The sequence below is a fragment of the Gopherus flavomarginatus genome, chromosome 6 (genome assembly GCF_025201925.1).
Source record: "Gopherus flavomarginatus isolate rGopFla2 chromosome 6, rGopFla2.mat.asm, whole genome shotgun sequence".
In the NCBI taxonomy this organism is placed as follows: Eukaryota; Metazoa; Chordata; order Testudines; family Testudinidae; genus Gopherus; species Gopherus flavomarginatus.
Window position 1 is genome coordinate 39,423,823 of NC_066622.1, and position 12,172 is coordinate 39,435,994.

Sequence of the window (12,172 nt, forward strand, 5' to 3'; positions counted from 1 at the left end):
GGAGGCTTGCTTTTGCCTGTACTGAGTCCCGGACAGCCCCTATGAATTCTATCCTTTGGGTCTGTATGAGTGACAACTTGCTTACGTTGAGAAGGAGCCCCAATCTGTGAAAGGTGTCCCTGACCAGTGTAACATGGGACGCCAATCGTCGAGGTACAGGTACACTCAAACCTTTCTTTTGAGCAAAAAATGCCGCTAGCACCGCCATGCACTTGGTGAACACCTGGAGGGGGGGCTGCGGAAAGGCCAAACGGGAGCACCGTGAACAAGTAATGCTCGCAGTTTATCACAAACCATAGGAAGCGTCTGTGTGCTGGAAATAAGTGTCCTTCATGTCGAGGGCAGCGTACCAATCTCTCATATCCAGTGATGGGATGACAGTGCTTAGGGAGGCCATGTGGAACATGAGCTTGACCATGAATTTGTTGAGCTCGCGAAAGTCTAGAATGGGTCGTAGACCCCCCTTTGCTTTGGGGATTAGGTAATAACAGGAGTAAAATCCCTTTCCCCATAGCTCCTGGGGATCTCCTCCACCATCCCTATATTGATGAGCGATCATACCTCCTGCATAAGGAGTTGCTTGTGAGAGGAGTCCCTGAAAGACGGGGAAGGTGGATGGGAGGGAGGGAAAGAGGAAAACTGCAGGGAGTATCCCACCTGTACCATGTGTAGGACCCAGCGGTCCGACATTACACGGGACCATGCATGGTGTAAGTGGGATAACCGGTTTAAAAACTGTGGGGAGGGATCCTGGGATTGGATTGGTAGGTTGCCCTCGTGAGTGCTTTCAAAACCCTTGCTTGTTTCTGGCTGGGGCTTATTTGGGCCTTGGTTAGACGCGTTGTTCGATGGCCTGCCTCTATTAATCCTGCCTCGCCTGCAGTAGGGGTCTTGTCTGGGGCAAGGTTGGTATTGCCTTTGCTGTGGAGGTTGAAGCCTGAAGAGCTTCCTCTGGGTTGCTGGTGTATGCATTCCCAGGGATTTCGTTGTATCCCTGGAATCCTTGAGGCTATGCAGCCTGGAGTCCATTTGCTCCAAAAAAAAAAAAAAAGGCCAGAGCCTTCGAAAGGGAGGTCTTGCAATGTGTACTGGACCTCAGGAGGGAGGCCAGACGCCAGTGGCCATGCTGAATGCCTCACAGCCACTCCTGATTATATGATTCTGAACACAGAGTCAGCAGAATTGAGGGAGGCTTGCAGAGATGTCTTGGCTACTGTTTTTCCTTCCACAATTAGCACAGAAAACTCTGCATGCAAATCCTGTGGCAGGCGATCCTTAAACCTGGAGAGAGCGTTCCAAGAGTTGAAATTGTCTGTTAAGGATGGCCTGTTGGTTGGCTATCCTGAGTTGCAGGCCTCCTGAGAAGTAGACTTTCCTGCCAAAGAGGTCCAATCGTTTGGCCTATTTGGACTTTGGTGCTGAGGCCTGATGACCCTGGCATTCTTGTTTATGGCTGACATGACCAGGGAGCAGGGTGGAAGGTGGGAGAACAAGAATTCATAGCCATTAGATGGGGCAAAGTATTTTCTCTCCACTCCCCTGGCTGTTGGGATAATAGAAGCTGGGGTTTTCCAGATTGTTTTATAATTACTCTGGATAGTCTTGCTCAGTGGCAATGCTATCTTTGAGGGTCCTTCTGGAGCCAGGATATCAACCATCGGATCCTCAGGCTTGACAGCCTCTTCCAGTTGAAGGCCCATATTAAGGGCAATTCGACGGACAAATTCCTGATGGGCCCTATGGTCAATAGGTGGGGGTCCTGATACAAATGTTCCCACAACTGCTTCATCTGGGGAGGATGAGGACATGTCATGAGGATGGTTGCCCTCGTCCTGACCCTCCTGTAATCCCCCAAAGTCGTAGGCCATGTCAGGGCCTGTCAAGACTGTCACCTCTTGGGGTTGTCTCTCTCTGTAGTGGGGCAGGCAATGAACCTGCCTCTGTCGGCTGCTCTGGAGGGTGGGGGGGTCCAAGATTGGTCTAGAGAGCACGGCCTCTCTTATCCTCAAGGTGCATTCATACGGTGACCTTGAATGGCATCACATTGAGTGCACCGACCCCCGGAGGCTCTAGAAAATGTGCCCTGTTGGTGATCGTGGCCCTTTTGGACCCCACAGGCCTGCCTTGGAGGTGGCCACTGCAGCTGCCAGGCTGTGTGGAACTCTCTACTGCTCTTCGTCTGGTGCCAGCTATAACTCAAGTGGCCTGAGTCGGCTTCAGAGTCTGAGGAGGCTAAACGGGAGGACCAAGGTGGTACCAATGATTCTTGAGCCACCAAGGGGTGCCAAGAGGTGCAGGCCAGGGACTGGTGCTGAGAGGATTGGGATGGTAAGTGGTATCGGCTATCCCGAGACCTCGACTGCCCTAGAGCATACAGTGCCAGGGAAATAGCTGGTATCTTGCTTCAGTGCCGAGTGACCGAGGACAACGTGGAGCTGAGGGCGCTTCTTCATCTAGTGCCATAAGATCATGTGGGGTTGTCGGTGCCAGGGAGTGGCGCTGTGATGAGCTCAAACAGGAGCGGTGCCGTGAGTGGCGCCAGATCGATGACCTTGAATGGCTCACCATTGCCGGTTACCCTCTGGATGGCACATGTCTGGGTGGTACCGGAGGCTTCTCCCTGCATGGGAGGGGACTGGGTGCTGACAGGTCAAAGTGGTCCTTTGCAGCCTCATATATGTCAGGCATGGATGGGTGGGTTCCAAGACCTCCTCTAGACATTGGTCCGCGCTGAAGTTGCTGGGCGCTGAACTCAACGGTGCCAGCTCCTGATAGGAAACAGAGTCCTGTCTTTGAGCTGCAGGTGCCTCTCTGAGTGTCTTAGTTGCTCTTTGAGGGGAGCGTCCTCCTTCTCCTTTCTTATGGCGCTTGGCCGGTGCCAGGGAGCTTGAGCAGTGCCAGGGCTGGTAGTCTCAGTGCCGGGGATTTACGGTGCCAGAGTTCTCTAGAGCTTGGTGCCAAATCATGCACCGATGTTGGGCCACTTCTCACCGAAGAGCTCAGGCCCAGTACTGGGAAGTCTGGGCCGCTGGTTGTAACGCGGCCTCCATGAGCAGCTGCTTAAGATGAAAGCCCTGCAAATTCTGCAGCGCTCGATCTGGTGTGCTTCCCCCAGACACCTAAGGCAGGAGTCATGGGGGGTCACTGTTGAGCACAGACTTGCAGCAGGTAGTGCAAGCTTTAAACTCCTGGGCTTGCGGCATGCCCCACAGCCCAATGCTGGTGGCTGGAACTAAATCCCAGTCCCCTCTAACTAAACTGTACCTAACTTATTAACTATCTAACAAACTGTCTAACGGGTAAAACTAGACTGCTAAAGGATCAGTCGCAAGCGAGAGAACACATTCCAATGACACCACGGACAGTAAGAAAGAACTGAAGGGAGGTTGGGCCAGCAGGGTACTATATACAGCGCCATAAGGGCACCCTCTAGGGGGCTCCTCTGCAGTCCTGACAGAAGCTGCTAAAAGTTTCCGACGTCCGTGCACGCAACATGCGCACACATAATTGGAATGGACATGAACAAGCACTCAAAGAAACAAACACACAATTCTATTCTCTCCTCAAAGCATGTGACAGGGATTCACTTGAGCATGGAACTGAATATGAAAAATAAAATATCTACACAGATATGGGAAAACATCCATTATACCTTTAATAGGACTGATTATAGGATCAACAACTAGACCAGCAGGTTTCACTAAAAATATGGATGAGACATAGCAGGATGCAAAGTTAATTGCACAATTAGCATGTTGAAAGGCATACTGTGAAGCCAAGCCAACTACTGTAATGTTAGCCACTCTAGATAGGCAGTTTTAAAAGCAATTCACCAATTTGCAATATATTATTGTAAATATAAAGCGAGTTATTTAGTGGGATTTGAGCCCTCAGGAAAAGATGGCCACTGTTAAAACATTCTGTATTTGTATCAGGGTGACATGATTTAAATCAAAGTGATTTCACTCATCAATTTTAATTATGATTTAAATAAAAAAGCAGAATACCTTGATTTAAATCATTGATTTTAATCATGTTTTGCATTTGTATATTCTAGTTATTTTACTTAAGAAAAGAGGATTCTCATTGGCTGGTAATCAGAAAAACACGCTGATTGCAACAAAATATAGCCTTTACACTAAATTTCATGCTTCGTTATGTTAATCAGGTGCATATTTTATTTAAGTAATTATGTATCCTAATTTACATTTATTCAGATTCCTAATTTTTACATTTTTATGTTAGAAAATGGTAAATGATACATTTATTACTAGATGATGATTAATTTTGTTACTCATTATTTGTGCCAAGTTCTATTCAGATAGAAATTGAATTTGATTAATAATGTACAAAAAGCATTTAAAATTGTTTTTATCAGTTAAATAGAAGTACCTTAAATATCCTGGATACAGAAGAAAAGTAATTATCGAAACATGTTTTGCATTTAAAACTAACTGATTTATTAAACAAAGAAAGTATTATCTGTAGTTAGTGAATTGAACTGATTGTTTCTGGTCAATATGTCCTTCAAGATTTTAGAACTAGTAGATCTCACCCTCTCGCACCTAGTTTTTATTTATATATTTGGAGAGGAAAACAAGCTTGCCTGCTTTTTCAATTCTTAATTTATTCTTAACTTTCAATTAACTAATCATTGAACTGAACTAGTTGAATAAAATGAAGAAAATATTATCTTGCACCTCCAGAAGAGGAAATTGCTATCAAAAACTGGTTTAGCACTTCAACAAACTCTGGTTCCAGATCCTTCATCAGTGACTTCCACCAGTTCACTGGTCTAATCCTTTGTTAAAATTTAAGCAGCAAACATGTACTGCTTAAAATTTATGTCATTTTACTTAAATGATTTAAATAGATAATAGTAAGTTTAGGCCTTGGCAAATGTAATAATTTCACATTTATTTTAAATAGGTTTATTTTATAAAATAAACCTATATTTAATTTAAATAAAAAATAAATAAAATAATCCAGGTCTCTGACTAGGACTTCCAGGCACTATAGTAATATGATTGTTTATTATAATTAATTATTAATCTGTCATGATTTTAATGACTGTCCTGGGAATGTGATGATTTTCAGAAGTGTGTGCATTTCTAACAAGGGTATTTTTTCTTTATTGTATATAATTGTTTATCCTCCTCCTCGATCCTGTGTAGTGACATCACAGTGCTGAATCTGTGACAACACAGCCAGTTCAACAGCAAGCAATACAGGATTACAACTTCATTTTAACAACAAGCACACAGGATCTTTGATAAGAGGGAATAGCCCGTATTCAAAACACCAGTAGTACAGGAAGGGTTGATAGCACCATCTATTTTTAAGGCTGCCTCACACATCCCACCATAAGACTCTGTTTTCAGTTGCTTATAGCTTTTCCAAACTTTTAACAGGTTGAACTGAAACTTTTCATGTCAGGTGTCTACCTCAAGCTGAATGTTTTCAAAAAATTTCAGCCAAAGCGGCTCATCTCTTTCCAAGAATGAGGCTAGGGAAATATACTTTGTTTACCCACATTCAAAACTTCTGGGCAACCTTTTTTGAAAGCTCTAGCATCTCCATACTTTGGAGGAAATATGCTGAAATATGGCAAGAGGTGGCCTTTGTGTCAGAGATGCACTTTACACCATCCCTGTGAAAATCCACCCAAATTTGGACAAGTTGATCAGACTTTGAATTCTCAGTTTTTGCAACTAAATTCCCCAAAGACACTGAGCATCAGGCTGAGCAGGACTTCCCAGAAACTGCAGCTCTTGGCTTCTGCGGGCCAGACCAGGTCCAGACACCTGTACTGAGAGCAGGGAGCTTATCTCGCTTGTCCTTCCAATGACCCCGTTGAGCCCAGGCAGCAAGGAAGACGACACTACCTGGTTTGAATGCAGAGGGGGAAAATAACCAGAACTTCAGGGAGGGAGTAGATTAGGAGTCATCATCCTGGGTACAGGGACTGGAGGCTGGCGAGGTTGGACAAATAATACAGGACTGGGAAGGGTGGACCTGGGACTGGCTAGCAATGAAACAGACTAGGACAAGGGTGTGCAAACTACGGCCTGCAGGCCACATCCGGCCTGTCAGGACTTTGGATCTGGTATGCAGAATTTCCACCTCCATGGCGCCATGGGGCTAAGGCGGGCTCCCTACAGCCCCACATCCCTGTGGCCCCCGGAGGAGCAGGGGGCAGAAGACTCCGCCTGCAGACACCCCCACACACACAGCTCCCCATTGGCTGGGACCAGGAAGCTTTTGGGGAGGTACCCACAGCAAGGGCATCACACAGAGCCCTCTGCCCCCTCTCCACCAGGGGCCGCAGGGATGTGGTGCCGACCCGTTTCCAGGAGCGGCGTGGGGCCAGGGCAGACAGGGAGCCTGCCTGAGCCCCGCTGCGCACTGCTGCCACCCCAGAGGCGCTCCAGGTAAGCAGCGGTGGGCCGGAGCCCACACCCCGAAGCCCTCCTGCATGCCAATCCCCTACCCTGAGCCCCCCCCTGCACTCCAACCTCCTGCCACACCCCAAACCTCTCCTGCAACCCAATCCCCTGCCCTGAGCCCCCTCCTGCACTCTGCACCCCAACCCCTGCCCTGAGCTACCCCCACACGCTGCACTCCCTCCCACACCCCAAACCCCTGCCCAAATTCATGACCCTGCATGCAATTTCCCACCCAGATGTGGCCCTTGGGCCAAAAAGTTTGCCTACCCCTGGACTAGGAGCCAGTAGATTGGGGGGGAGGGGAAATGAGATTGGACTGAGAAGTAGGGGGAAGACTAGGATGGAGAAGCATTGAGGCAGAGAGAAGGGGGACAGATCTGATTAAGAGCTTGAGTGTGGAGACAGAACTGGCAATGTCAGAACAAAGAGGCTGGCGGACACTGAGATTAGGTGAGGAATCCAGGAGGGGATATTGAACCTGGGAGGACTCATTCACAGCATAAAATGGACCTGCTCTGGGGATGAATCAGGTTTGAACAGTAAAGAAAGCTGCTGTCTGTAGGACCCTTGCTCCATTTGTTGCAGAATGTGGATAGCGTATAATAATTCTGTCTCCAGAGCAGAGTTTGAAGAGAGTGTGGTAAATAAGGCAGAGGGTCACATACTGTATGACAAGGTGAAAATATTTTGAATAGCTGCTCATTAAGTGAGCAGAGTTCATTCTGTGCACTGAATGAGGGAGGGATTCCAGGGAAAAATAGTCTGATATTGAAATTAAAGACTATGTGATAATGCATATGAAAAAGTGGCCAAATTACGGTTGCACAGGCAACCTTAATTCTGGCATTTCCTAACTTTTGAGTGCTTGACTTTGCACCCTTAATAACGGTCTTTTAATGTAGTTTTTTGCATGTAATATTTAAAAAGCTAAGAGAAATTCGGAAGTGACTGCCAAAGCACAGTGTGGACTGCTGAAAAGTCTGTATCAAGAAAGAGGATTATGCAAAACCTCATTACATTTCTCATTCATTTTCACCTGAAAACTCACAGGCCAATATGAAAGGACATAATGGTTCATCAAATTCCTGTTATTTTTCAGTAGTGTGGACCATAAATGACTTTACCCCCAGCTGACAGATCAGAGACACATGTGATGGTTTGTCTACTATTTTAACTCTAAATTGTCTTCAGTTTGTCCCCTGAAGCACAGCACTCTCATTAAAATGCTAGGGAAGAGACTGCACAGTATAGTGCAGCTCTTCAGATTCTAGCTTTTAGATTCTTTCCCTTCCCCACAATAAAATCAAAACAGCTTAGCTAGCTGACTTGTTTAAATGAAAAAAGTCCTCCCTCCATCTTCATATCATATTAACATACTTGTCCTCATATTATTTTACTCTAACTTTTACTCCCTATAAACAGCAATGCAGCTGATTGTTAAAATGACAAAATCAGTAAATACAGTATTCAGCCTGAGATAGCTCTTGGTGTGACCAGTTGGGTACTGTGTTGTCTAGTAATTCAAAGAAAACAATAATGATATACCTTGGAACCACATGTGGCAATCAATTTCAGAACAAAAAGTATTTAAAATACTGGGTTTCCTGATGGAGAAATACTTGTGCAGGCACAGACTGAGGCAGGTTTGAACTAAGCCAGTCTGTGGCCCCAGATACCACCATGTGTGGTTCCACCAGTGGTAGATCCCCTCAGGGGCTGGCAGCAGGTTTCAGTGTTAAGATGAATGGACCAGTTCACGTCTCTTGGACCTATGGTTTCAAGCTGTCTGAAAAGTCAAATAAGCATCACATATACTCTGGTCACATTTTCAAACTTTTCTTTGCATCTATGAGGGCAAGACACAAAGTGTGTTTGGAAATGAACGATAAGAATCTTATCTGAAGTCCTAGGCACAGACCTATAGTCACTGCACCTTCAGATGGAGCTGAATAAAAGGATTCAGGCATAGAGTTTCAACTGCACAGATCTCATTGGTGATCAGGGCTATTGTTGAGATATCAAAACCATCTTGATTATAAATGGCCAGTGTTCATATGATTATAACTTTCTAAAGAATTAAATTTTTGTGGATTTTTTTTATGTTTGCGCTCTATACTAAAGTGATTTTTGTTGTTGTAATAGTTTTGAGAATAAAATATCTTACCAATTTTTAATTATGAAAGAATAAAAAAAAAATTCCATTCTTGGTCGCCACCAAACAGAATTTTACTCACACTTACTAAACAGGGCCACAGAAAAGTGGGTTGATATTTAAAACTTGACATGGACACACTCCTCAAAGAGGATTGCTAGGTTGGAACATAATTAGTTTAGGATTTAAAAATGTCATTAAAAATGTTCATGATCAAGCGCAGAGAAAGTTTGGTTAAGTCTACAGGTGCACACTCCAAGGGAGATGCACACATGCAAGGAACTTACAAGACAAAAAGCCTGCTTGTAAGTATCACAAGCAATTCTGGATTCTCTCTCTTCTTATTGTTCAATCACTTTCTTATTCTTAAAAAAAAAATCACCAAACAACTAAGAAATTACAAGCAAAAACTATGTTTGTGCAAAGTTGTGGCTGCACAGCTAAAATTCACAAAAAAGTCAGACAGTGAAAAAGTTAATGTTCCAAAAGCAACACAGACTCAGCTGTGTCATACATATGTACTATTTTCCTTCACTCTTTCTTTTATTTAATTTGTAACTGAATGTAGTGCTATGAATGTCACTACATTTATGCCACAAAATATATGGAATGTGCAATGTGGTACAATTCTCATGCTTTTAAAACCTTAACACGTGCATTTTTCAACTTTGTATCTTTTAGATATGTAAACTTAATTTGCACTAACTCTTAAAAAAGTGACAAAGAAGTTGTTGTAAACACCTTACCTTTAACAAAGTCTTCATCAAAATAGTTTAGGAATCCAATGTGCAGGGCAATGCAATTAAGAGTTTCCTAACTAACCCATGTGCACCAAATGAGTGGAATATTAATTTGTTGAAAAAACTTGGTGGCAGGATTTTATAATCTGACATTTAGGATATTCTTCCATTCAGGAAATGTCTGAACTCAGTTTGACACTCAAGAGCCTGACTAATAGAAAGGTAAAGGGCCATGAGTTAGAGAGAGGCAGTTATTCTCACTTAACCTAAAAAAGAGCACATTGTTTCCTATTCTCTATTTTAATTTTTATTACATTCTAGTAAGAATCACACTCAGGAACAGATTCCTAAAAGCATGCAGTTATGGGTAAACTTGTTCATATTCACTGATTCTGTTGTATGTTTTAATTTGGTTCAGGTAAATTGACTGTAAAAGAACTAACGCGCACAGAGTGAATGTCTCAGAGCCTGATCCTGGAAACACTTACACATGTAGTGCCACTGCCTTCAAGGGAAGAAAGATCCTCTAGTGGTTGTGACACTAGCCTGAGACTCAGAAGACTCAGGTTCTATTCCCTGCTCCTCCAGACAGACTGCCTGTGTGACCTCAGACAAACCATTTACTTTCTCTGTACCTCAGTTTCCCATGTGTGAAATGGGAATAATACTTTCTTACCAGAGACTGTGAAGATAGTTACATTACAAATGGTGAGGCACTCAGATGTTATGCTAACAGGGGCCACATAAATACCTTAGGTAGATATGATCAACCCAGATATTGTATATTGCTGGGTGAGTTCACAGAGAAGTTGTTGGTTGGGGGTTTTTTTGTTTGTTTGTTTTATTAATGAAGTGTTGGCAATCCATGCAATAGCATGATGTAATTCCGGCTGATTGGTCAACAATTGCTGGTTCCTGTCAACTACTTTTGACCATACATGGCAAGTCATTAAGTGAGAGTTGCAGTATGACTACAGAAATATTAACAAGGCATATCTACGGTACCTTCCTCTTGCTGGCTGCAATGACAGCAGGAAGCCATCGACTTTCCCTAGTGTCCATTAACAGGAAAATAATATCATGAGCATCAATGAGTCGTTCAAGCTCTGCCACATCCTTTTGAGCCTGTTCCATTGTGACTTCAGAAAAATTCACAGGGTGACCTGGCATGGGGATGCTCATGTTAAATCCTTCTGCATTCTAGGGGAAAACACATAGGAAATGGACACATCAAAACAACGTATTAAACAGACCTGAAGGATATTATTCACAGAACAGCCAAATTATTCATGCCCGCAGCCATTAAATTATTGTAGGAATAGTCAAGATCAAGACAAGAGTTAATTGGGTACTACTGTAGTCCTTATTAGCTGTCAACCTTTGATAAAGTCCACATTTTTCTGATGTAAGGAAAAGACAGCTAGAATGAAATAGAGTACTACAAGAAACAGAAGACTGCTGAAGACTGTCACCAAAATAACTGATTTTAATTCATTTGCAACTATACATAAGTAAACATAGCTTCAGTGCAGCACCTCCAGCATTTCATCACTTGAATACAATGCACTAGGAAGATTTTCTGCTTGGCTGAGTACAGTCTTAGAATAATAATATTTTTAAGAATAAAAACTCAAAAATTAGACAAGGATTATGGAAAGCACTGGTATCCATTAATCTCCAATATACCACCAATGATTTCAGTGGAGTTATACCAGAACTAAATTTGTCCCACTGTTGTAATCTTTTAAGATTATTCACATACATGGTAACCATGTTGAGTTAGATTTTCAGTTTTTCTTTGACCCGCATTTCTTTGACCTTGTCTTTTATAACATAAATACACAGTAATATGTATACTTAAAAAAAAAAACCCACAAACCTAATATCCTGCCAAAACAACACACACTGCTACACATGCTTCTTCCCTAAGGAAAGGACAAGAGGAAAAAACACCATGCGAGAGATATGTAGTCACAATGCTTAATGCACTATTTAAAGGGGTTCACATGCTATGGTGATGAAAGCACTATAAAAACCTATTAGGGCTGTCAACTAATCACAGTTAACTCATACAATTAACTCAAAAAAATTAATCACAATTAAAAAAAATTAATGGAAGCACATCCTCTGGAATGGTGGTTGAAGCATGAAGGGACATATGAACCTTTAGAGCATCTGGCACGTGAATACCTTGCAACGCCAGCAACAACAGTGCCATGCGATCGCCTGTTCTCACTTTCAGGTGACATTGTAAACAAGCAGCAGGCCGCATTATCTCCTGCAAATTGTAATCAACTTTGTTTGTCTGAGTGATTGGCTGATCATGAAGTACTGAGTGGACTTGTAGGCTCTAAAGTTTTACACTGTTTTATTTTTGAATGCAGTTCTTTTTTACATAATTCTACATTTGTAAGTTCAACTTTCATGATAAAGAGATTGCGCTACAGTACTTGTATGAGTTGAATTGAAAAATTTTTTTTTGTTTTTTTACAGTGCAAACATTTGTAATAAAAAATAAATATAAGTGAGCACTGTACACTTTGTGTTCTGTATTGTAATTGAAAATATATTTGAAAATGTAGTAAACATCCAAAACATTTAAAATAAATTATATTCTATTGTTTTTTTCTCATGCAATTAATCACAAATTTTTTTTAATCGCTTGACAGCTCTAAAACCTATATAGAAGAGAACAGCTGTTACAAATCAGCATAGCTCTATTTATTGTGCAACTATAAGGATCTAGCCCGCTAATTTAGCACTGTTCAGCAACTTTTTTGAACCAAATTTTCAAAAGATCACATTCCATTTTACTAGTCTGGACAATCAAGAAT

General features: G+C 42.6%; 1 protein-coding gene across 8 annotated transcripts in view; it reads right to left on the reverse strand.

Annotated features, from left to right (window-relative positions):
• The window catches only part of ATG7 (autophagy related 7), a 252,195-nt gene that overhangs the window by 224,033 nt on the left and 15,990 nt on the right, over positions 1-12,172 (reverse strand). For all 8 annotated transcript variants that reach the window (XR_007774995.1, XR_007774996.1, XR_007774998.1 and 5 more), the window contains exon 4: positions 10,344-10,538. Coding sequence is in view for 3 of the 8 variants with exons in the window: in XM_050957852.1 (XP_050813809.1) it covers positions 10,344-10,538 (195 nt within the window). In the remaining 5 variants the exon portion in view is untranslated. The remainder of the gene's footprint in view (positions 1-10,343; positions 10,539-12,172) is intronic.